This window comes from Anolis sagrei, chromosome 6 (genome assembly GCF_037176765.1).
Source record: "Anolis sagrei isolate rAnoSag1 chromosome 6, rAnoSag1.mat, whole genome shotgun sequence".
NCBI classification, from domain to species: Eukaryota; Metazoa; Chordata; class Lepidosauria; order Squamata; family Dactyloidae; genus Anolis; species Anolis sagrei.
Window position 1 is genome coordinate 81762431 of NC_090026.1, and position 26615 is coordinate 81789045.

The 26615-nt window shown below is 42.2% G+C and overlaps 1 protein-coding gene across 3 annotated transcripts in view; it reads left to right on the top strand.

The window, feature by feature from the left end:
* The first annotated feature begins 22343 nt into the window (after positions 1-22343).
* The window catches only part of OSBPL10 (oxysterol binding protein like 10), a 96682-nt gene continuing 92410 nt past the window's right edge, over positions 22344-26615 (top strand). For 2 of the 3 annotated variants that reach the window (XM_060781872.2, XM_060781873.2), the window contains exon 1: positions 22347-22837. In XM_060781872.2, the coding sequence (XP_060637855.2) occupies positions 22539-22837 (299 nt within the window). In that variant the 5' untranslated portion in view covers positions 22347-22538. Of the gene's footprint in view, positions 22838-26615 lie in introns of all 3 variants that reach the window. The other variant, XM_060781874.2, reaches the window with a different exon arrangement.

The window sequence follows — 26615 nt, forward strand, 5'->3', positions numbered from 1 at the left end:
CCAGCAATGGAACAGTGTTCTTCATTGTACCAAAGACCCACAGCTTAGTTTAGGATAGAACTTGGGAAAATTGCATTTTTATCCAAACTTTTCAGGACTCCAAACACTAACTTCTGCTTTATCTAAACCTTATTGTACAGCTGCTCCTGACTGTAATATGTCAGAGACATCCCTGTCCAACTACTTCATGTCTTGCATGGGGATTCTCATGGCTGAAGTGATTGAGTAATTAGCTTCTGCAAGTACAGGAACTGTGATGGTTAAACTGTAATTCACAAGTGGTAGGTTATGGCTTTTTTGACAAATATATCCTAGGAATGGTCAGAAGGGGCACAGCAACACAATGTAATGAGACATCAACATATAGGAATACTAGGTAAAGGTAAAGGTTTTCCCCTGACATGAAGTCCAGTCGTGTTTGACTCTGGGGTGTGTGCTCATCTCCATTTCTAAGCTGAAGAACTGGTGTTGTCCATAGACACCTCCAAGGTCATATGGCCGGCATGACTGCATGGAGCGCTGTTACCTTCCTGCCGGAGCGGTACCTATTGATCTACTCACATTTCCATGTTTTCGAACTGCTAGGTTGACAGAAGCTGGTGCTGACAGCGGAAGCTCACGCCATTCCCCGTATTTTCACCTGCGACCTTTCAGTCAACAAACTCAGCCGCTCAGTGTTTTAACCAACTGTGCCACTGGGGATACTAGCCTCTTGGAAATGTGCCACATTTTAAATCCCAGAATTCTGGTATTCTAGTTTTATGTACACATTTGGAAAGATATCGTTGAATGGCCAAATAGTATAATTGGTCCTCTCTATCCATGGATTCTGCATTTGTGGATTAAGGATCCATAGTTTAAAAATATATCCCCTCACCAAACCCTATAAAGCAAACCTAGATTTTGTCATTTTAAACAAGGAGTAAGATTTTACTGTATCATTGTATATAATGGGAAATCAAACCCCAGCAGACACCAAGGGCCCACTGTGTCTCCAAATTAGACAAATGTAAGAAGGTTTGTGGACTATATCAGCCAAAAATTAGCTTCTTTGGGCTCTAGGGAAATGAGAAATTGTCTTGTTAGAAAAAATGATGTTCAGCCCACAATATCAAATACATAGTTTATATGAGGCTCTTGGCTCAACTCAGGACCACGTTCTTTTCTCATATTACCTTGGAGTACTTCCAGTGGAAAGTATTCTGGCAACAACATATTCTCATCTCTCAATAGGACCTTGGTCAAACAAAGACAAGTGCTTTGCTGCAAAGCTCTTTATTTCGGGCTACAGTGAATATCTGTAGAATCCTAGGTTTTTTTGTGTGTGTCAGAAGCGAATTGAGAATATACTGCAAGTTTATTTATTTATTTACAATATTTCTATCCCCCCTTTCTCAGCCCGAAGGCGACTCAAGGTGGCTTACAAATTGGCAGCAATTTGATGTCATAATAGTCATAAAATACAATTAAAACATTTAGAACATCATTATAAAAATCCATACAAAACCATTAAAAACATATACATTGCTTCTGGTGTGAGAGAATTGGCCGTCTGCAAGGACGTTGCCCATGGGACGCCTGGATGTGTTACCATACTGTGGGAGGCTTCTCTCATATCTCCACATGAAAAGTTGGGCTGACAAAAGGGAGCTCACCCTGAACCACAGATTTGAACCACCAACCTTCAGGTCTTCAAGTCAGCAGTTCAGCTGACACAAGGGTTTAACCCATTGTGCCACCACGGCTCCTAGTACACCTAGCTGGAAATGTCATATTTCTTGTGGGGGTGTAAAATGATATGCAACGGAATTAACAATACTAGGGAGACAGAAAAACAGTTCTTTTTGTCAGATGAGGGAAAACTGATTGTGATCTATTAGTTTAATAAGGCACTTCCTTGATTTGCATATCAGGAAATTTAATACTTGCTCTGTATGCAGCTTTCAGAGCATCACCATTGGCTGGTTATGCATATCTAGCTAACGGATCAGTCTGGGACTACTATGAAAGCAACTTTGTAATATCTCTCTCCATGAGGCTTGTCTGATATTTACTTGATTCAATCCCTTTTCAATGAAGGGTATCCTGTCTGAACTTTCCCTTCCAAATAGGAGACTAATGTACTCTGCAGTGTAATAGGATGTTGCATTCTGTGTGTCTTTCTAGGTGCATCGAGTCTTAACTGCCTTAATTCTACAGTGTAGATGCACCATGTTGTGTGTTATTTTACTCTTTTATATATTCAGGGTTTTGGATTTCCTCTCCTTTGGGGTTTTGTGTGTGTCAGGAGCGACTTGAGAAACTGCAAGTTGCTTCTGGTGTGAGAGAATTGGCTGTCTGCAAAGATATTGGCCAGGGGATGCCCAGATGTTTTGATGTTTTACCATTCTTATGGGAGACTTCTCTCATGTCCCCGCATGGGGAGCAGGAGCTGACAGAGGGAGCTCATCCACGCTCTACCCAGATTCGAACCTCCAACCTTTTGGTCTTCAGTGCTGCTGGCACAAGGGTTTAACTCATTGCGCCACTGGGGGCTCCTTCTTTTGGGGTTTTCATTATGTTACAACCCATCTCAAGATGAAAAGTCGGAAAATGACCGTAATTGAGAAAAACAATTTGTATAGAAAAATATTATTGCTACTTTAACAGGGTTAGATTAAACATGCATTGAACATTTTAAGCCATATTTTAAAACAGATTTCACTAATATCTAAAGGCCTACAGCCTTCTCACCTTCCACTCTGCTCCCTCCCCTCAGTTCATGATTTAAATACAATCTATATAAATAAAAATGTAATCTTCGTTTGTGGGATTAACAGAACTCAAAAACCACTGGACGAATTGACACCAAATTTGGAGACAATACCTAACAGGCCAATGAGTGACCATCACTCATAAAAACACTGAAAAACATAGCAGAAGAGACTTAAAAAGCCAAAAAATTAAAAATACATTACAACACATGCGCAAAACCACATATACACGCAAACACACATATATACACATATACACAAATATATATACACACAAAACGCATATACACAGATTGGGCCACAGCAACGCACTGCAGGGGATGTCTTTTGTCTGGAGTAACAAGTGAATTGTTCTCCAACTATAGCAACAGAAAAGTGCCTCTCACTAGGTAGCTTGGGCAGAGCTTGGAAAATTGCTTTTTTTTGGCCTGTAACTCCCTGCACACAATAGCAGAACACACTGAACTACATCTCACAGAACAGTTGAACTAACCTCTGTGGGGTGTATAGTACAAGCAGTTCCAGAATTTTACTGCCTCCTTCCAGTATCTGCTGAGGGATTACTTTATTTAGCCTGCCAGTGGAGTTAGTCCTGGCTAGTATGTAAAAACAAGCTCTGCACAACCACATCCAATTAATAGCTAAGAGACTGGGATTGCATACATAGAAGAATTATGACGGGCAGTTTGGAAACACTGCTTGCTCTTTATTGGAGAGTTTAAATGACTGTCAAAACCTTTTGTTGCTCAATTGCTGCCATGGCATGTAAGAATTCTATATAAAATTGCTTTACAGTTACAGCGTTCCTTCACTTATCGCGGGTGTTATGTTCCAGGAGCACCCGCGATAAGTGAAAATCCGCAAAGCAGGGACACCATATTTATTTTCATATTATTTAACATTTATACATTGTTTTAGTAGATATACACTTTTAAAAGTCTTTACAAACTTAAAATAAACCCTGTTTCTGTTTTATCGAGTACTCCTCCTCCTCCTCCTCCTCCTCCCTCCCCCATGGCTGCCCCCACCCACCTCTCTGTCAGTATGGTGGCTGCAAAGGAAGGAAGGAAGGAAGGAAGGAAGGAAGGAAGGATGGATGGAAAGGAAGCAAGCCCTCCTCGCCTTTCCCTTCGCTGGGTGAAAAAAGAGAGAGTGAAGGAAAGGAAGGAAAGGCCCTTCAAGGCTGGAAGGAGGGAGGCCTGAGGAGGGAAAGCGCCTCGGAGAGCAGCGGTGGCAAAAACCCACAAAACAGCAAAAATACATCAATATATATTTTAAATTAATATTTATTGAAAAACCGCAAAACAGCGAGTCCGCTAAAAGCGAACCGCAAAGTAGCAAGGGAACACTGTATTTACATGTTTGTAGTGGAACCCAGGACTTTCAAGCTGACTCCACCCAGTGCTGCCTTGTTAAACGGATGAGTTCAATCTGCTATCAGATTCCATTTATGAATTATAAAGGGGTAAAATTAACATCATGTCTTTTTGAGATGAGCGTACAAGCATAAGCAAGCAAAAAATAAATGCAATTATTGCTGTTTTCTAGATGTGCCTCTTCTTCCGCCAAGGAAAACGGAAAGACATTGCTTATTTGCATATGTTTTATTCATTTTATTCATTTATGCCCTTTCCACCAATGTCATAGCTATTACTATACATGGCTGATTTCACAATCAGACAACCTCTAATTATAGTAACTTTTAAATGGATTGCAGAGTAACACTGATATACACTAGATCCAGGAGTGTAGCGATGTGTGGAGAGGCACATTGCCCTCCCAAAATAAGAATTTTACGCACTTATTAAGTTTTCCTTCATCCCAGATTTCTTGTGTTGCAGAGAGTGAAACACTGAAAACTGCTCACACCTAGAACTTGGATATTTGTTGTGCTTGCATTCCCCTGGCATCTTTGCTTGCATTTTATCTTTGGATCCCTAAATTTATTCCTAAATGTTCAACTGAACTTTTAAGTTACTGCAGTGCTAGAAATTTGGGACTTTTTCATTTTGGGGCACAGAATTTTTATTTTAGGGGGCAATGCTCTAATTCCCCCATACTTACATCCGAATGAACCCTAAATACCCATTTTTAGGAGTCTGAGCTTATGGTTATTATTCTCTGAACACAATGAAACATGTGTCTAGGATTACAGGCATTACCAGCCTATATTTTGTTGAATCTTTTGTAGTTTACCTTTTCCCCCACAGCATTCCTGCCTGGCATGTAAAGCTTAAGTATCTGATCCAACTGAAATTAAATCTCACCCCTGGGTTTTATTCAGAGATTTCATCTTTTCTTTAATCTTTTCTCATTGATTGCAGTTGTACTTTTTAAAATTGTGTCAGAAGCGAATTGAGAATATACTGCAAGCCGCTTCTGGTGTGAGAGAATCGGTCGTCTGCAAGGACGTTGCCCAGGGGATGTCCGAATGTCCAAATCCTGTGGGAGGCTTCTCTCATATCCCTGCATGGATGCTGGGAGCTCACTCTGTCTCGCAGATTCAAACCACTGACCTTCAGATCAGCAGTTCAGTCGGCAGAAGGGTTTAATCCATTGAGCCACTGTGGCTCCTTCTAGTTGTACTGAAGTGCTTACAAGTGACTTCCTGGTGTGGAAAATGGCTGGATGGCATTGGTCCCATGGAGCTCTATGGAACTGAATCCAACAATGGTGATAGGCACATATTTGGAGACCTGTGTCAACCTGTATGACTCCCCCTTTATATGATGCCCACAAAGATTGGCAAACCTTAAGGAGCTGTTGGGGGGGGGGGGTGTAGCAATCGACTGGGATCAAAGTGGGGAGGAGATCAAGAGACAGTCATCAAAACTAGGCAAAACTACGGTTAGGTGGATCTGTAATTGGTTAAGCAGACGAACCCAGAGGGTGCTCACCAATGCTTCCTCTTCATCCTGGAAAGAAGTGACGAGCGGAGTGCCACAGGGTTCCATCCTGGGCCCGGTCCTGTTCAACATCTTTATTAATGACTTAGATGAAGGGTTAGAAGGCAGGATCATCAAGTTTGCAGACGACACCAAATTGGGAGGGATAGCCATTAGCCAATACTCCAGAGGAGCAGAATTCAAAATGATCATAACAGATTAGAGAGATGGGCCAAAGCTAACAAAATGAAGTTCAACAGGGACAAATGCAATACTCCACTTAGGCAGAAAAAAAAACTTCCTTCTTTGGAAGCTTTTAAACAGAGGCTGGATGGCCATCTGTCAAGGGTGCTTTGAATGCAATTTCCTGCTTCTTGGCAGGGGGTTGGACTGGATGGCCCATGAGGTCTCTTCCAACTATATGATTCTATGATTCATCAAGTCCTCCTCCCCCTCCCCATTGTGAGCCTAAAATGGACATTAATCGGCAACCTCACTTCCTTTCCAGCTCCAATTTTCTGTGGTTGTTATAGTGATGTTCTTTGTATTCCTACATTCATTCAGAGAGCAAGGGCAATTAACCAGATGATTTGGCATACCCAGGAAAATGCTAGCAAAATCTGTTGCGATTTACGATCTGTCTGTATTTTGGGTTGACACTGAGCAGAAAAGACTCACTAAATGGTAACAGAGACAGAGTGCTCATATTAGGGAAGAAAAGTGGAGTATGGTTAGTGAAAGCTACATTGGGAAAGAAAAAGGAGAGCAGGACTGAAGCTTAACACAACCCTGCAAACCAGGAGAACTATTTAAAGAAGCCATTGATGGATAACATTTATTCTTAGAGCTTTGAATATGTTCTGTCAATGTCTCTCAGATTTTCTGGTGTGAGGTCTGACTATCCCTCCCCCCAACCATGTGCCAGAGATTGGTATCATAGCTGTCCTCATTGATTATACTTTTTGTGTCTTTTCAGATGATGACTTGTGAACTGGAACTGATCTATGGAGCATCGCCTTGATTAGTCATGTTCTAAGTTGCATTCTCAGTTCACTTAATGCGATTCTAGGATGTTATCCCACGTGTGTGTGTGTCATCTAAATGTGGCATTTAGTCCTTTAGCATTGCAAATCACTCAGTTCCGTTCTTCATTATTTATAAGATGTCACCCTAATTTTCTGGTTAACCCGTTACTATAAGTTTTCATCCTTATCTCACAAGCGAGTAGATTCCCTTCCTCTTCCTTTTTTTAAAAAAGTGTTTTACTTTGACATTGCAAAGGATTGACTTAAATCAGCTTTAAACTGGCAAAGTGATTTTGTTGTGTAGATTACATAGGAAATCTTGAAACCAGTTTGAGGTCTGGATAGTGATGACACCAATTTCAGGGCACTGATATGCATTTAGGGCTTTTTTGCACACTTTTGTGGCTGTTTGTTGTCTAGCTACTGCCATGTCAAGATAGCTATCAACTGCATTAAATGGTCAATGTAGATCGGGTCATAGTTGCTGGAAAATGTTGCTTTGAGCAGGGCTTTTAAAAGTGTTTGCACTCGTGATCTCTTTCCACCCAAGAAAATTTTACGGGATCCCAGTAATATAGGCATCTAAAATAGATATAGAAATCAAACATTTACGGATAATATATAATTATTTGCAGGGCTTGCTAAACAAACTGATTTTTGTGTTATTGAAGGCTTTCATGGCCGGAATCACTGGGTTGCTGTGAATTTTCCGGGCTCTATGGCCATGTTCCGGAAACATTCTCTCCTGACATTTCACTTTTTTTTTCATTTAATGAAACACAGCTGAAGCATTTTCTGCAGAGTCCATTGAGAATGCTTCAGGTTGCTGCTAATGAACTCATGTAGATGTCTAAATTAGCCACTAGGTAGTATTTAGAAACCTGTTACTGTTGCCATTTTTTTGTATCCTCAACATTGAGTTAAGGGGATCCCGTTGCGGTTGGGAGACACAGTTTAAGAATCAGTGCCTTTGAGCACATGCTCAACACAGGAGTTCAATTCAGTACATGAGTGGGAACTTGCAAACAGATCCTCTGTCTGTCTTACATACTCATGCATATATACTCACATCAATTAATGGATGTGGAATTTAATACAAGATTCCTGGGATATGGGAAATGAAACACAGACCTGCAAAACTGAGGGTCATAAAACCTTTTAAAAATGTATGCTGGTTTTATAGGCATTTGGTGTTTTAAATAAAAAATGCCCTCAGATTTGCTACATCAGGTATATTTTTCACCGCTTCCTTTGATGTTTCTGTGCTATAAAATGTGACTGAATAACATTGGTAATGAAATTTGTGAAACGACTGTGCATGGTACAACGTTTTTATAATGTTTTTCAAATTCAGGACCCAAAAATACATTAGGAACTGCTTGAATATCGAAAAGGTTTTTTTCATTGCAGACCTGCGAATTGACAAATCTGTTCTTTTTGCAGAATATTCTCTTTTCTTTTTCTTGAAATTTAATAAGCCATGTTAACATTTTTATAAGGGCAAAGTGAAAATATCATGAAGTGTTTCCAGCAAGGTGTGGTTGCAAATTGTTGTCGTATAATGATGTCATTCCAGTGTGGATTATATGAACAAAGGACTAAATTGCAGTGTGGAGAAGTAAGTATTTGCATTGCTGAATTTAAGAGGCTCCTCTGCCCTCCACTCATTACCTGTAGTAATGGCTCCTCTTTGAACTTGTTCTCAGTATAAAAGACACGTGTCCACAACCTCAAGCAGTCACTCTCCAAACTCCACTATGGTGAAGGCCAAAGAGCTGTCAAAGAACACCAGAAACAAAATTGTTGCCCTGCACCAGACTGAGAAGATTGAAACTGCAATAGGCAAGCAGCTTGGTGTGAGGAAATCAACTGTGGGAGCAATAATTAGAAAATAGAAGAGATACCAGACCACTGACAATCTCCCTCGATCTGGGGCTCCATGCAAGACCTCATCCCGTGGGGGTCAAAATGATCACAAGAATGGTGAGCAAAAATCCCAGAACCACACAAGGGAACCTAGTGAATAACCTGCAGAGAGTTGGGATCAACATCACATAGGCTACTATCAGTAACACACTACACTGCCGGGGATTCAGATTCTGCGGTGCCAGACGTGAACCCCTGCTTAAGCCAGTACATGTCCAGGGCCGACTGAAGTTTGCTAGAGAGCATTTGGATGATCCAGAAGAGTATTGGGAGAATGTCATATTGTCAGATGAAACCAAAGCAGAATTGTTTGGCAGAAACATTTGCATCCAAAGAACACCATACCTACTGTGAAGCATGGGGGTGGCAACATCATGCTTTGGGGCTGTTTCTCTGCAAAGGGACCAGGGCAACTGATTTGTATACATGAAAGAATGAATGGGGCCATGTATCGTGAGATTTTGAGTGCAAACCTCCTTCCATCAGCAAGGGCATTGAAGATGAAACATGGCTGGGTCTTTCAGCATGACAATGATCCCAAGCACACCGCCAGGGCAACTAAGCAGTGGCTTCGCAAGAAGCATTTCAAGGTCCTGGGGTGGCCTAGCCAGTCTCCAGATCTCAACCCTATAGAAAACCTTTGGCGGGAGTTGAAAGTCCGTGTTGCCCAGCGACAGCCCCAAAACATCACTGCATGGAGGAATGGGCCAACATACCAGCAACAGTGTATGCCAACCTTGTGAGGTCTTACAGAAAATGTTTGACCTCTGTCATTGCCAATAAAGGATATATGACAAAGTATTGAGATGAAGTTTTGAAATAGAAAACAACATCCAGGATGCTGAAGTTAGGAAAATGCCGACATGAACCTCTATCTGTTGTCTGTCCTGTCTGTTTAATGGTATTGAATGTTTGCCGTGTATATGTTCTGTGATCAGCCCTGAGTTCCCTTTGGGGTGAGAAGGGTGGCATATGAATGCTGAAAATAAATAAATAATATTTATTTATTTATTTGCTTCATTTTTATACCGCATTTTTCAGCCCTTAACAGGCGACTCAATGCCTGTGAACTGAGTGGTTGCCTGGGATCTGAGACATTTACTTGAATTCCATTTCTCCTTGTTGTTCCTCTTCTGCCTTCTGTATAATTATCATTATCATCATCCCTACTTCTAATGCTGATGTGAATCATTTCAGGTTTGTGAAATGTAAGTCAAGACTGCACCAGTCACATACAGGATAGACATATCTGCAGACTCAGGGTAATCCTGAGGTTTGCAAATATGCCCAAACAAGCAAACCGACCAACCCTCAGCTACTGTTTTGAAGGGGATAAATGCTAAGCTGGCAACTCCTTGCAAAATAACCCGATGATAACAGGATAACCACATAGCATAAAATAGTGTCTGACAGCAAAGCAGAGGGGAGAAGTCCAATGCTTAGGTAGGAGAAAGGACAGAGTGTCTGGAAAGGGAGGAATAGACATATAGAAATACAAAAATGATGGAAAAGAACTTTGTTTGAGAGAATAGTTCAGTTCTTCATTCAAAATGAAAAGTTATTTCTATAAGTCCTCAGAGAAAAAACAGGAAGTGTTCCATTGGGAGTGATTTGATTGGGTATTGGGCAGAGGGTCGGACTGGATGACTCTTGTTGTCTCTTCCAACTCTATGTTTCTATGACTCATGCAGAAATCAGAGATTTTAATATACATGAGATTGGATATAAAAATACATTAAATCTCACCCCATAAAATCAAAAATGGCCAACGTGGGATGTGTTGAATCATGCAAGAAATCAGTTAATGTGTGTATGTCAACTGCAAAATAAGATCCATGAAGCTGATTGGTTGGGCTATGCCTGGGGAGATGGCTGAGCCTGGAACTTTTGGATACTGTTACATTTTTCAGGCTTCGGCTATGCAGATGTTCACAGAGAAGCTGAGTGAAGGAGAGAGAGAGAGACAGAGTTTGGAGTGTGCTCTTGCTTCATGAGCTGCTGGAGGGAGGTTCTTCACATGAACAAAAAAAAAGCCTATTTTAAATCTCTCATAAAAGGACATTATGTGAGTTGATGCAACTGATCACATGATTGTAAATATGTTGTTCTGAATTACGAAGAGTAAACTACTTGTTCTTTATGGTTCATCTGTGTGGCATTTTTTTCCTCTGGCAAGGCAGTATGTGGACTGGTCAAATGTGAACTACGCATGATTTTCATTTAATCACAGGGTAAACACTATTTTATTGAGGGGAGGGGATTAATTGAAAAACAGGGAAGGGAAATGATAATGTGTCTGGAACTCTGGTCAGAAGCTCTTTGTGTTGCAATCTTTTGTTGTAGAGCTCTAGTGATTATATGTAAATTTCAAATTATCATTATGTTTAAATAGCAAAGACTATAGTATTTAATCCATTCTGATATTTTAGTAATCCTTTTCTCATCCCATTCTGTTTCCTCTTTTCTAAAAAAGCTTATCGGAAAATTGCTTTTTTATTGTGTTAGTTTACATTTTGGACAGCTCCTGGCTATGTAAATGCTGGCTATGGGTTTTAAGGAGTGAGAACTTCTAAATATAAAAGTGAATCACAAAAGCTGAGTAATCTATTTAGCATCTTTGTCAGCCAGAAGGAGTGCAGGTGGTCTCAAAAAAGATTAAACATAAGATCTGAAGCTTGCTCCTGGTGCTCTTTTTTTTTAGCAGGACCTTGATTCTAAACCTTTGCATCAGCATATGGCAGTACTGAATACTCTCATATTATCTTGTGCAAAAAGCTGTTTTCTACAGTGGAAAGGGATAGACTTTCCCTAAAACAGGGTGGGAATGGTTTGACTGAGAGTGAGGCCTTTGATCAGACTCCTAACACCCTGAATCCACTGCTTCATTTTTCAGACAAAATACCCCATTAATCACTAAGGTGTGCCTTTTTGTGTGTTCAAACCCCTATTTCAGGACCACACTCCATCTTATACTAGAAATAGCTTCCCAAATCACCCAGAAGTAACTTCCATTTCCTGGAACATTCATTCTGTATGCCAGAAAGGAACAGGAAAACTCTCAAATGCTACTCCAGTCTTGAAAGCATACTCCCCAGCCCTGAGCTAGAAAATCTGGAGTGAATTTCAAGGATGGGATACCTTATAGCTTGTTTATAAAGCTATTGTCCTCCCAACCCTGCTATATGCTTGCGAGATGTGGACAATCTACAGACGTCACATGCAACTCCTGGAACAATTCCATCAGCGTTGCCTCCAGAAAATCCTGCAAATCTCTTGGGAAGACAAGTGGACAAATGTCAGCATGCTGGAGGAAGCAAAGACCACCTGCATTGAAGTGATGGTCCTCTGCCATCAACTCCGCTGGACTGGCCATGTTGCCTGGATGTCTGACCACTATCTCCCAAAGCAGTTGCTCTATTCCAAACTCAAGAATGGAAAATGGAATGTTGGTGGACAGAAAAAGAGATTTAAAGACGGGTTCAAAGCCAACCTTAAAAACTCTGGCGTAGATACTGAGAACTGGGAAGCCCTGGCCCTTGAGCACTCCAGTTGGAGGTCAGCTGTGACCAGCAGTGCTGTAGAATTTGAAGGGGCACGAATGGAGGGCAAAAGAGAGCAACGTGGCAAGAGGAAGGCGTGTCAAGCCAACCCTGACCGAGACTGCCTTCCACCTGGAAACCGATGCCCTCACTGTGGGAGAAGATGCAGATCAAGAATAGGTCACACACTGCCATAACACCGACCTTGGAGGACCATCATTCTTGGACTACGAGGGGTTGCCTAAGGTAAGGACCTTATAGCTCTTTTTGAACTCTTTAAGTTCCAGAATCAACACCCCCCTCTATGGCCAATGGCCAGTGGCCAAGCAGATTGGGATGCAAAAAAGTAACTTTCCCAAGCTCAGGCTGAATTGCTACTTCAGCAAGAGTTCAAAGGTGACTTTGAGCAAATAATTTCAATCAGCTTCCGTGTTCTGTTTGTAAACTAGGAATATTAGGTTACTTTCTAAAATTACTGCAAAGAAAACCATGTATGTGTAAAAGTCCTTGGTCTGCTGATGATCAATATTAACAGAAATGATCTGAAACCTTTACATTCTGATTCAGGCATCCTAGTGACATTTCCTTGGATGCAGGCCCCAAGGACATAAGTGATCGATGGGAATATTGTTGAATAAAGACAGGGAGGTTTGTGAGGACTCAGGATGTGTTGTTTCCCCCTCCCTCAAAATATTCGAAGCTAGCTGAAAGGGGAGTCAGGCCATTGGTCCATCCAGCTCAGCATTAACATCATGGGTTTTGGCCAACATTCACACTTGCTTCAAGCAGACAAGAGTTCTTTCTCCCACCCTGGACATTCCACAGATATATAAACCTCATTTGCCCAGTTTCCAACAGACCCCTCAACCTCTGAGGATGCCTGCCATAGATGTAGGTGAAATGTCAGGAGGGAATGGCCATGCAGCCCAGAAAACCTACAGCAACCCAATGCAATGGGAATAACTCCTTCCTTTTTTTTCTTATTTAGCAAAACAAACAAACAAACCCCTCTCAAGAGCATAAGCTGCCAAAGAAATTAATAATGCCATTATTCACTTGCCTTAATGTTATTTGTTAAGGGAGATAGCATGGCAAAGTGGTTTGGGAGTTGGATTGTGACTCTGGAGACTAAAGTTTTAATTCTTTCTCAGCCAGGAATGACCTTGGGCAGGTCATTCTCTAAAACTCAAAGGAAGGAAATGGCAAAGCTCCCTCTGCACAAATCTTACCAAAAAAAAAAGCACCATGATAGATTCACCATAAGTTGGGAATGACTTGAAAGCACACAACAACAAAATATTACAGTATTTCTTATTTGTTACATAACATAACATAACAGCGTTGATTATACTCTATTTGGAGCTGCCGTTGAAGATGACTCAGAAGCTGCAGTTAGTGCAAAATGCAGCAGCTAAACTGCTGACAGGAACACCATACAAAAACTATGCAACATCAGTTGTCAAGGAAATGCTCTGGCTGGCAATTTATTTACAGTCTGGATTCAAGGTAAATAGGACATATAAAGCACTACATAGCTGGGAACTTGATACTTGAAAGAGTCCCTCTTCCTACATGTGACTGCTCAAGGTGTCTGTGTCAGAACAATATAATGTTGGAGGATGAGAGAAAGGGACTTCTCTTGTTGGGATACCCTGTTTTGAATACCTCTAGAGGTCCATTGGCACCAATGTTGCTGTTGTTGCAATGCCAGGTAAAATCATACTCTTTCACAAATTCCTCCTTCACTAAATTTAAAACTAGTTAAAACAGTTTAACACTATGTAAAATCTATTTATGGTTTTAAATAAAGTTAAACTGTTTTAATTGATTTTAAATGGTATTCTTTTAACTGGTTGACTGGTTTAATATATTTACAGCTTTTAGAAATTACATTATTGTTTTGTGTATGTTAGGAGTGACCTGAGAAACTACAAGTCGTTTCTGGTGTGAGAGAATTGGCCATCTGTAAGGATGTTGCCCAGTGGATGCCCGGATGTTTGATGTTTTGCCATCCTTGTGGTAGGCTTCTCTCATGTCCCTGCATGGGGAGCTGGAGTTGACAGAGGGAGCTCAACGCACTCTCCCCAGATTCGAACAGCTGACCTATCGGCCAGCAGTCCCGCCAGCACAAGAGTTTAACCCAGGGGTTCTCAAACTAAGGCCCGCGGGCCGGATGCGGCCCTTCAAAGTCATTTACTTGTCCCCTGGTCTAAACTTCAGACTTAGGGTCACCCTAAGTCTGAAACAACTTCAAGTCACACAACAACAACAACAACAACAATCTGAATTAACTTAACTGTCTGATCAGCCAAAAGCAGGCCCACCATTCCATTGAAATACTAGTTAGTTTATGTTTATGTTGGTTAAAATTGTTAATCATTTTAATATTGTCTTGTTCTTTCATGTTTTTTTCAGTATAAATAATATATCTGCAGTGCGCATAGGAATTTCTCCATGTTTTTTCTCAAAATATAGTTTGCCCTCCCAACAATCTGAGGGACAGTGAACCGGCCCTCTGCTTTAAAAGTTTGAGGACCCCTGGTTTAACCCATTGCACCACCAAGGGTTCAACATTTGCATTGTTTTAATTTGACCAAGATCATTTTATTGCACACCATCATGAACTCTGAGGCTATAGGGTGGGATAGAAATATCTGGATATGGAAATACTATGCAGTGATTGTAACACTCAAATCGAAACTAGTAAATGAATTTTTAAAAGAACTACCATATGTGATTGATGTGGGTCTGTCCCCAGTCCTGCTCTCTAGATACTTTGAGTGTGTCAAGAACTGGTTGAATCTTAAACAGCAACTTTGTGCCCTGTCATTTATTTACATCTTTCTGGGCTGGGTTTCCTTCCCACCCCTCGTTTTAGAGATGTCAGTTTCTCTTGAAATAATCAAGCTATATCATGGAAAATAGGGAGAGCTTATAAATGAAACAACACGAAAGATAACATTCTGACTCAGGGTGTTTATGCGCTGTAGAATTAATGTAGCTTACACCACTATAATTGCTATGACTCAGTGTTATGGAATAGTTTTAGAAGGTCTCTAACCTTCTATGAGAAAGAGTTCTGGTGCCTTTCCAAGCTACAACTCCCAGGATTCCTTAACATTGAGCCATGGCACTTAAAGTGGAGTTGAACTGCATTCATTCTACAGTGTAGATGTACTTTCAGGTGAGCATTAATGGGATTTTACTTTTAGCTTCATTTCTGTGAATACACATGTATATTTTGTTCAAGATTTTAAGTGCAACATAACATCAATAAAAAGGGATTAGCAGAAACTATGTCAGTAATACTTAGGCTGCCAGCAAGCCCATTATGGCAGTGAACATAACAATAATGGATTTTTAATATTCTTTTTTATGAACAATACAAGAATAGTGTTTATTTTAAAATCTCTGTTACAGAATTACTGCAGAGTAGCTAGCCCATTTTAAAAAGATAAAAAGTCAAGGTTTTTCCCTGACATTAAGTCTAGTCATGTTTGACTCTAGGGGTTGGTGTTTATCTCCATTTCTAAGCTGAAGAGCCAGTATTGTCCATAGACACCTCTAAGGTCATGTGGCTGGCATGACTGCATGGAGCACTGCCACCTTCCTGCCGAAGCGATACCTATTGATCTACTCACAGAAGCTGGGCCTAACAGCGGGAGCTCACCTCTTTCCCCGGATTTGAACTTCCGACCTTCCAGTCAGCAAGTTCAGCAGCTCAGTGGTTAAACCCAACATGTGACTGCGGGCTCTCTCATTTAAAAAGAATGCTAAAAAATTAACTTAATGTGGATTAATGTAGGGGTGGCCAACTTGTGGGCTTCTAGACATGTCAAAGTGCTGGCTGGTGAGAGTTGGTATCATGTTTATTTATTTATTTAGAACTTTTATATCCCGTTCTTCTCTACCTCCATGGAGGGACTCAGAATGGCTAACAAGAGGAAAAATTCAATGCTACACAATAAATAACATTTAAAAAACAACATACTGTACATAATAAATAAGTTATACATTACATATAATTGACAATTATCATCCAACATCATCCAACTCAATCCAAACATTGTGAGTGGCCTTGTCTAGCTTAATTACTCCCAATTCATGAATGGGAAGAGAGATCCCGAAGTTGTATTTTTTTGCTACATACAGTAGCCACCAGCAGCAGATGTTACTTGGCTGGAAACATGAAACAATGTGTGATAGCATCCTGACTAAGGGATTCTCTTTCCAAGGAAGCAGATCCTTATTTTGCTTTAGTTAGGCTGTTAAACCCTTTTTTATTTTCCATGACTTCCATGACTTTTGAGTGGTTTGAAATGCAGAGCTTGGAATGGGATTTTTAAATGCATTATAGCTCCAGCATCTGTCAGCTAGCCTAGGACCCTTCGAGACAGCCCCTATATCCCAGGATCTGATTCCAGGTTTTCTGTTTATCCCAGATTATTTGGTAGTGGGGACTAATATAATCTAGTTTAAAGCAGAAAACCTGGAATCAGATCCTGGGATATAGGGCTTGTCTGGAAGGGCCCTTAGACTCATATCAGTTTGGAGACCCCAGGGACCCATATATACTATAGAATCATTGCAGTCTGATGCCAGTTTAACTGCCATGGCTCAATGCTATAGAATCCTGGGATTTGTAGTTTGGTAAGACACTATCAATCTTTAGCAGAGAGAGCTAAAGGCCTTGCAAAAACTGCAGTTCCCATTATTTCATGACATTGAGCCATGGCAGTTGAAGCAGTGTTAAACCACATTAATTCTAAAATGTGGATTCATCAATGTTACTTGATCAAGGCTTATTTTAGCTCTGCTCTCCTCTTATTTTGAAGTTGTGGTGCTACATTCTAACACTTTACATATATTGCACATTTTCTTAGTGCCCATTTTGAGATAATTTAGGAAGAATGTAATAAATTAACTCAGGCCATTCACAAACGTCCCAAAGGCAGGGTTGCTGGTAGCACAAGACTTGTGGGACAGGTTCTGTCATCCACTTTTTGATGATGGGCCTTGCCCAAAAGCTATTCTACAGATCACTGCACTATTTAGCGCAGTGTACACATTCCAGATTGTAAAGTCCTATCAATGCGTACCCAGAATTAAAATCCACAGGATTTAATAGTATTTATTTCCAGCCAAGTGGAGACAGAACTGTGGCTTCAGATTATGTATGAATGTATTCAAAAGATTTGTAATACAAAAATACACAAATAATCTTAAAGTTGCAATTCTGAATCAACTTGCCTGGGAGTAAATGCTATGAAATCCTGTGGAACCTTTTATTAATTAATATATATTTGTTTTTGTTACAGATGACTGATTATCTTATTTCACTCCACCTGAAACAGGTTTGTTCAGTTTGCAGTCCTAACAGGTCAACAGTGTAAACTCTTGCATATTTGCATCAAAGAAAGTTTCATTGGTTTCATCAGGTCTTAGGGTGGTTCCATAGAATTAACGCACCTTGACATCATTTTTAAATGCCATGTCTCAGTGCTATGGAGTCCTAAGAGCTGTAGTTTTACAAGACCTTCTCTGCGTTCTCTGCCAAAGAATGCTGGCAGTGGTGCAGCTAGTTAGTAGCCATTAGTAGTTAGTAGCTGGGCTGCGGTACAGCTAGTTAGTATCCAGCTGCATTAAATCACTACTGACCAAGAGGTCATGAGTTCAAAGCCAGCCCAGAGTGGAATAAGCTCCTGACCATTAATAGCCTAGCATGCCATCAACCTATGCAGCCTGAAAGACAGTTACATCTGTCAAGTAGGAAATTTAGTTACCATGTTATGCAGGGAGGCTAATTTAACTAATTTACAAGGCCATAAAACCTCCCAGAAGTGTGCAGAAGAATGAGCAAATACTCCATCAAAGGACTCAGTGTCACAACTGGGCGGTGAAGCGGCAGCTCCCTCTGTGGCCGGAATCGAGCATACCCTCATGAAGCCGGAAAAGCTGGAATATTAAATTGTCTCTCTGCCTGTCTATATAGGTTGTATGTCTAAATGGCATTGAATGTTTGCCATGTATATGTGAATTGTAATCCACCCTGAGTCTCCTGGAAGGTGAGAAGGGCGGAATATAAATACTGTAAATAAATAAATACTGTAAATAATGCTGCTGCCTCAGTGAACTACAATTCTCAGGGTTCCATAATATCGACTCATGGCAGTTACAATGGTGTTACAATGCATTAATTCTACAATGTAGATGTACCCCAAGCAACAAGTGCATGTTTGTAATCCTAAAGGTAAGTAAAGATAGCAATCTTATACATAAAAATGCCTACAAGCTAAAGTACAAAAGTTTGTTTCTGAGTAATGACATGTACTGGAGTGAACTCTAAGATTGTATCCATATCACAACCTTATTTATTTATTTATTTATTTGCTCAATTTATATTCCACCCTTCTCACTCTGAAGGGGACTCAGGGTGGATCACAGAACACATATATCGCAAACATTTAATGGCAATTATACAATGACAAGACAGACAACAGATAGAGGTATATCTAAGCTTTCCTATCTTTCGGCATTTTGGAGGCTGTGCTTGGTTCCGGCCAACGGGGGATGCTGTCACTCTATCTCTCTGCTGAAGAGCTTTCTTTTGTTCATAAATATTCTCCTTTTTCTGATTGAAATGCCATGCCTAAATACCTCCCCGCTTTAACACGGTACCTATTTATCTACACACATTTGTTTTGGATCTGCTAGGTGGGCAGAGAGCTGGGCTAAAGGAGCTCACCCTGACCCGAGCTTTGAACTGTCAATCTTCCGATTGGCAAGATTTATTGCAGCTGGTGGTTAACCTACTGTGCTAAAGCCCGGCTCTTGATATCACTTGAACTGCTTTGGTTCAATGCTATGGAATTATGGGATTTGTCTGGGGAGGCCCTGCTCTCAATCCCGTCTACTTCACAGGAGTATCTGGCAGGGACTAGAGACAGGGCCTTCTCAGTGGTGGCCCCTCGGCTGTGGAACTCCCTTCCCAGGGATATTAGATCAGCCCCCTTTCTCCTGACCTTTCAGAACAGGGTGAAAACTTGGCTCTTTGAGCAAGTGTTTGGAGCTTCAGCGTGACCAGATAAATACAAAATTGTAATACGAACACAGAATGGCCAAGACGATGAAAACTGATGAGGAATTAGTCTGGATGACACTGTTTTTTAATAGATTTTTATAGTTTTTATGGATTTTATATGTATGAGGGTTGAATAAAAAGTAATGCCCCCACCTTCATAACTCCTCAACAGATGGCAGTACTGGTATGCGGCAGGTACTGGCTTGTTCAATACACTCTCCTCTACTGTTCCATTTTGGTGGGAAGCCTTAGCATTAAATGGTTGTGTTGTTAAAGTGCAATGTATGGAACCCTGCGCAGACACTCGGTCAATGCGACTTAAGCAACGTGCAGTCATTGAATTCTTAACAATAGAAGGTGTCACCTCCATATCTTTAAACTTGGTCACCCAATGATGCTCAGTACTCACATCAACACAATCACCATAAACGGCTGATGAATCTCCTTTGGGGTGACACCTTCTGCTGTCAAGAATTCAATGACTGCACATTGCTTAAGTTGCATTGACCAAAGTCTGTGCAGGATTCCATACTTTGCACTTTAATAACATAACCGTTCAATGTTAAAGCTTTCCGCCAAAATGGAACTGTAGAGGAGAGTCTATTGAACAAGCCAGTACCTGCCGCATACTAGTACTGTCATCTGTTGAGGAGCTATGCCCTCGTATTTATGATGTGATTTAATTGATTTTAACAGATATATGCACACACACACACACACACACACACACACACACATATATATATATATATGACATCTAATTGTTGCTGGTCTGTATGCTGCCCTGAGTTTCCTTCAGGCTGAAATGGATGGGATAGAAATGATGTAAATAAATCTATATAAATAAAAATGTAATGTTTGTTTGTGGGATTAACAGAACTCAAAAACCACTGGACGAATTGACACCAAATTTGGACACAAGACACCTAACAACCCAATGTATGTCCTTCACTCAAAAAAAATTAGATTTTGTCATTTGGGAGTTGTAGTTGCTGTGATTTATAGTTCACCTACAATCAAAGAGCACTCTGAACCCCACAAATGATGGAATTGAACCAAACTTGGCACACAGTTCTCCCATGACCAACAGAAAATACTGGAAGGGTTTGGTGGGCAGTGTCCTTTGGTTTTGTAGCAGTAGTAGTTCTCCTCCAGAAACTTTGCATGGCTGCCACAAATTATGATGACAAGAGGTCATGGAAATTTGTCTAATAGATTGATCAGTAAACATATTCATGGGTTCCCTGCTGTTATAGTAAGCCTGTTACCCATGCTACGACATGCTTGAAGTCAACATTACATTTATTTGTAATTAGAAATGTTTCACAATATATAAAATAAATGTTTAACAATCTTCCCGTGTAAACTATAGTTCGGCCCTCCAACAGTCTGAGGGACAGTGACCTAGCCCCCTGTTCAAAATGTTTGAGGACCCCTGTCCTAGAATATCAAGACAAAAAATCTGACATTATCTTAATGTGGATTCAGATAACCCAATTCAAAGCAGATATTGTGGGATTTTCTGCCTTGATATTCTGGGATATAGGGCTGTGTGGAAGGGTCCTAAAAGATCAGGATTTCAGCTCCTATTTATCCTTGGAAACAGGCCCGGAGCCAGGATTTTGATGGGGGTGGGGTGGGGGCTGAGTCTGAGTGAAAGAGGGTCTACCCTAGCAAACCTTTTGTATTGTTACCCTAATATTTATTATTTATTTATTTACTTTATTTCTATACCGCTTTTCTCAGCCCTTAGGCGACTCAAAGCGGTTTACACAACAATGCAAAATATCACAAAACAGTATAATGCAATTAAAACAGATTATAACATAACAATTAACAACAGTATAACAATCATAACGCCTCAACAATAAAATCAGAATCCACTCTCATTATCCATTGTTCCGTATTCCTATTTTCAATTTCACTGTTTAGTCAAACGCTTATTCGAATAGCCAGGTCTTCACCTTCCTCCGAAACGGCAACAGCGAGGGGGGGCGATCTGATGTCTGCAGGTAGGGCATTCCACAGCCGAGGGGGCCACCACTGAGAAGGCCCTCCCCAGATGATCTTAGTGTCCTGGTCGGTTCATAGGAGGAGATGCATATGGGATATATTGAGCATGTTGATCAGATCATGATATGAATAAACATAACAGTTTACATAATGTACCAGTAAGCAGGGCCGTAGCCAGAAAAAATTTTTGGGGAGGGTTGACAATTTCGGAGGAGGGGGTGGTTGAAAATTTCGGGGAGGGTTGAAAATTTCGGGGGGGGGGGGGTGAAACCTGCCTCCTAGCTCACGCTGAAGCAAAGAGCACAGCAGGGATCAGAGCAACCTTCAATAGCCTGCAGCTCCATCCCTGTCAACCACCTCCACCAAGTCTGGCCTCCTTAATGAGAGCATTCAACACACACATCCCCAACTTGGTTGCTTCACTACATTGGCTATTGCTGCAAGTAATGACAGTGTGAATAAATTGTCAATATTTGCTTGAGATAGTGCTTACAGTTCTGGAGGGACTCTAAATTGTTTGCATCTCATAGACTTAGCATGGGGATTTGGTTGACCAGTTAAAATTCATGAGTAAACCAGGTTTTTTTAAAAAATCTGAAACATTTCAGGGGGGGGGGTTGAACCCCTAAAACCATCCTCTCGCTACAGGCCTGCCAGTAAGGCCTTCTCGCGGACCACCATGAGAATTTGGGGGGGGGGGGGGCTGAAGCCCCTCAAGCCCCCCCCCCCTACATGCCTGCTTGGAAACCAACGGGAGAGGTCACACACTCTCAGCCTAACTAAAGCAATGGCAAACCCCTCCCCTGAAAAGATCCTGCTAGGAAAACTCTAAGGGCCCTTCCACATAGCTCTGTATCTCAGAATGGTGTCGAATAAAGGCAGCTTGACGTTGTTCCAATGAGAGTTTGAGTTAGAGAGGCACCAGAAGAGGCTCAAGACCTTGTAAGAGCCGGACCCTCAGGATTTCCCAGCAGTGAGCAGGCAGTTGTAAAGGAGTGTCAAACCGCATTAGTTCCAAAGAGTGGGCACCCTCCCACCTCCCCCCCCCCTCTCTCTCTCCGGCGCGCTTTGAGCCTCGGAGGGGCGTGTCGGGAGGCGGGGCCACCGAAGCCCCTCCCTCTCATTGCGAAGGAGGGTCGTCCCTTTCCCTTTGGCCCTCCGGGAAGCAAAGGAGGAGGAGGAGGAGATCCGCAAGGCAGAGGGCGGCGGGGTGGGTCTGAGCCGGACGTCGAGGAGAAGGAAGCAGGGGAGGCTGTGGCGGGTCTCTCCCTTTTCCCTCCTTTGCGGATGAGTCAGGTATTTCTCCCCCGAGCTCCATGGAGAAGGCGCAGAGCAGCGTCGGCGCGGAGGGGAACAACAACAACAGCGGAGGAGGAGGAGGAGGCAGCAACAGCAGCAGCCGGAGCAGCAGCCGGCCCCCTTCCGCGGGATCCTCTCCGTCCTCTTCGGCCGGGAGAGGGCTGCCCAACCGGAGGCCCGAGGGAGGAGGAGGAGGAGGCGGGAGTGGGAGCAGCCCCGGTTCGGCTGCAGCCAGCCCGGGGGCCAGGAGGACGGAGCCGGCGCTGGAGGGCAGCCTCAGCAAATACACCAACCTGCTCCAGGGCTGGCAGAGCCGGTAAGGAAGGCGACAAAGAGGATGGAGGCAGGGGAGGACTGCCTTCTCTCCTCAGGTGCAGCTTTTTCCTTTGCCACCTTTGCCCACTTTTTCCCGCCCAGGTCCAAACTTGGGCCCTCCAGGTGTGTTGGAGTCCAACTCCCACCATTCCTCACAGCCTCAGGCCCCTTCCTTTTCCCCCTCAGCCGCTTAAGCGGCTGAGGGGGAAAAGGAAAGGGCCTGAGGCTGTGAGGAATGGTGGGAGTTGGACTCCAACACACCTGGAGGACCCAAGTTTGCCCATGCCTGCTGTATACACTTTGACACCACTTTCCTCAATGCATGTTGTGGAGTTTGGACAAGCTCTCCAGCCTTCTCTGCTGGTGCCTCACCCAACTCTTTTCCTCCTCCATGGCAGTTCAAGCTCTGTCTTAACTACATTCACAAGATGTTTTATAGAATCATAGAGTTGGACCATCCAGGAATATTACATTCAAAGCACTCCTGACAGATGGTCATCCAGCCTCTGTTTAAAAGCTTCCAAAGAAGGAGCCTCCACCACACTCCAGGGCAGAGAGTTCCACTGCTGAACAGCTCTCACTCTCAGGAAGTTCTTCCTAATATTCAGATGGAATCTCCTTTCTTGTAGTTTGAAGTCATTGTTCCACTTCTTACTCTTCAGAACAGCAGAAAACAAGCTTGCTCCCTCCTCTCTATGACTTGCTTTCACATATTTATACATGGCTATCATGTCTCCTCTCAGCCTTCTCTTCTTCAGGCTCAACATGTCCAGCTCTTTAAGCCGCTTCTCATAGGACTTGTTCTCCAGACTTGATCATTTTAGTCGCCCTCCTCTGGACACATTCCAGCTTGGCAACATCTGTCTTCAATTGTGGTGTCCCGAATTGGACACAATATTCTAGGTGTGGTCTAACCAAAGCGGAAGAGAGGGGTAGCATGACTTCCCTGGGTCTAGACTCTATACTTCTATTGATGCAGGTCAAAATCCCATTGGCTTTTTTTGCCGCCGCATCACATTGTTGGCTCATGTTTAACTTGTTGTCCATGAGGACTCCAAGTTTTTTGTAGTAATAGTAATTTCCTTGATTAGCCCATCAGCCGCATCAAAACACTTGACAATCACATTCGACACATACAGCATACAACCCACAGTACAACAAAGTTAAACAAGCTGGGTTGTTGTGAGTTTTCTGGTCTGTCTGGCCATGTTCCAGAAGCATTCTCTCCTGACGTGTCGCCCACATCTATGGCAGGCATTCTCAGAGGTGGTGAGGTTTCTGTGAGTTTTCTGGGCTGTCTGGCCATGTTCCAGAAGCATTCTCTCCTGATGTTTTGCCCGCTTCTATGGCAGGCATTCTCAGAGGTGGTGAGGTTTCTGTGAGTTTTCTGGGCTGTATGGCTATGTTCCAGAAGCATTCCCTCCTGATGTTTCACCCACATCTGCAACAGGCATCAGAGGTTTTGAGGTCTGGGTTGCTGTGAGTTTTCTGGGCTGTAGGGCCAAGTTCCAGAAGCATTTTTTTCCTGACATTTCACCCACATCTATAGCAGGCATACCTCTGAGGAATCCTGCCATAGATGGGATGAAACATCAGGAGAGAATGCTTCTGGAACATGGCCATATAGCCCGGAAAACTCACAGCAACCCATTAATTCCAGCCATGGAAGCTTTCGACAACTCATGAGGTCTGTTGGAAACTAGGCAAGTGGGGTTTATATGTCTATGATATGTCTAGGGTGGTAGAAATAACTCTGTCTATTTGAGGCAGGTGTGAATATTACAGTTGGCTACCTAGATTAACATTTAATGGCCTTGCAGCTTCAAGTTCTGGCTGCTAACTGCCTGGAGGAATCCTTTGTTGGGAGAAGATTAGCTGGTTCTGATTGTTTCCTGACTGGAACCCCCCTATTTTGGAGTGTTCTTTATTTACTGTTTTTATTTTAGCGTTTTTTTAAAACACTGGCAGCCAGATTTTGTTCATTTTCATGGTTCTCTCCTTTCCGTTGAAATTGTCCACATCCTTGTGGATTTTGATGGCTTCTCTGTGGAGTCTGATGTGGTGGTTGTTAGAGTGGTCCAGCATTTCTGTGTTCTCAAATAAAACAGAGGAATTCCAGACACGAAACAATCAAGGCCAGCTAATCACCTCCCAACAAAGTATGGCCAATGCAGCAATTCACACTTGCCTCAAACAGACAAGAGTTTTTTCTCCCACCCTGGACATTCCACAGATATATAAACCCCACTTACCTAGTTTCCAACAGACTTCACCGCTTCTGAGGATGCCTACCATAGATGCAGGCAAAACATCAGGAGAGAATGCTTCTGGAACATAGCCATATAAGCCCGGAAAACTCAAAGCTACCCAGTGATTCCAGCTATGAATGCCTTCAACAATATGATAAACAAGCTGTTAATAAGGAATCAAGATCCCAATCCAGATTCAATATCTTCATCATCCCTACAGTTTACCCCAGTCAGCTCCAAATACGCAGTTCTCAGCTGAGCTGCTTTATATAAAAAAAGGGCCATTTAGTGTGTTATTTTAGCATTATTTAGCAATCAAAATGTAGTTTTAATATAAGGATCCCAGTGTGCCTTTTGTATAATGTATAGTCAGAGATATTGATTTCTCTCTCTCTTGTACAAGTTACAAGTAAACAGTACATGTGTGATTTCTTCTACCTCTGACATTCCACAGATACAAAATTGTTCATTGTGTTGCTTTCGTGCTTTATATGTTCTGGGTTTTCAATTTCTTTTGCGTTTTTCTCCCATTACGTTGTATCTCATCTCAAGGTGAGATGTTGGTACTCTTTGGCAGCTTCCTCCACCAAATAACATCAGCGCCTCACCGAACGATGATAGTTCAATGCTATTGAAAACCTGGGAGCTTGACAAGGTCCTTAGCCTTCTCCATTCACCAAACTCCAAGGTTCCACAACATTAAGCCGTGGCAGTTCAAATGCAATCAAACTGCATCCATTCCATTGTACAGGTGCACCCTTCATTTATGTCACAGTAGAAATGGTTCCTGTGCCTTTAAGGGGAAGAAGGGAAGGTTTTAGCAGGTGCTGCTCCTTACCTGGTTGCTTCAGAGCAATCAGTGCCACCTTCCTCCAGCATTAAAGGTGCCCAGTTAATTCTGCAGCCCAAGCCACAGAAGTTGCCGCCCTTCTTCCATTCCCCTCTTTGTGTAGCAGTCTGTTGTGGTCTGCCAAAGCTTAACCCACAAGAATATGTGGGCTTTGTTAACTCTCTGTGAAGCTCCAGAATCCATATTCATTCAAAATGATTCTTTATCTCTTTAACAGGGAGCAAAGGGGCATGTTCTTGAACATATATTTTATTTATTTTCCTTTATGCAACCTATCCTTTAGTGAGCTGAAGTAGGGCATCAGTGCATCTCGTGCGATTTGGTGTGTACCAGCTCCCTTGCTGTGGCATCCTATTTGTGCCCATTGGCTACAACTGTGTCTTGCCTGGCAACCGTCTTCAGACTAGCAGTCACTATCCCATGGCTGTGAACTTTCCACAAACTACCACTTATGAGTATTACTTTAATTGCCATGGTGCAATGATATGAGTTGTGTCTTCAAGGTCTTGAGCCTTCTCTGCCAAAGAGGTCTGGTGCCTCACTAAGCTTCAACTCCCAGCATTGGTAATTAAAATGGTGTCAATCCACATTAATTCCTCAAATTAAGGCCCAAGAGCTGGATGCATCCCTCCAAGGTCATTCCCCTTCCCCCGCCCTAAACTGTAGACTTAGGGTTGTTG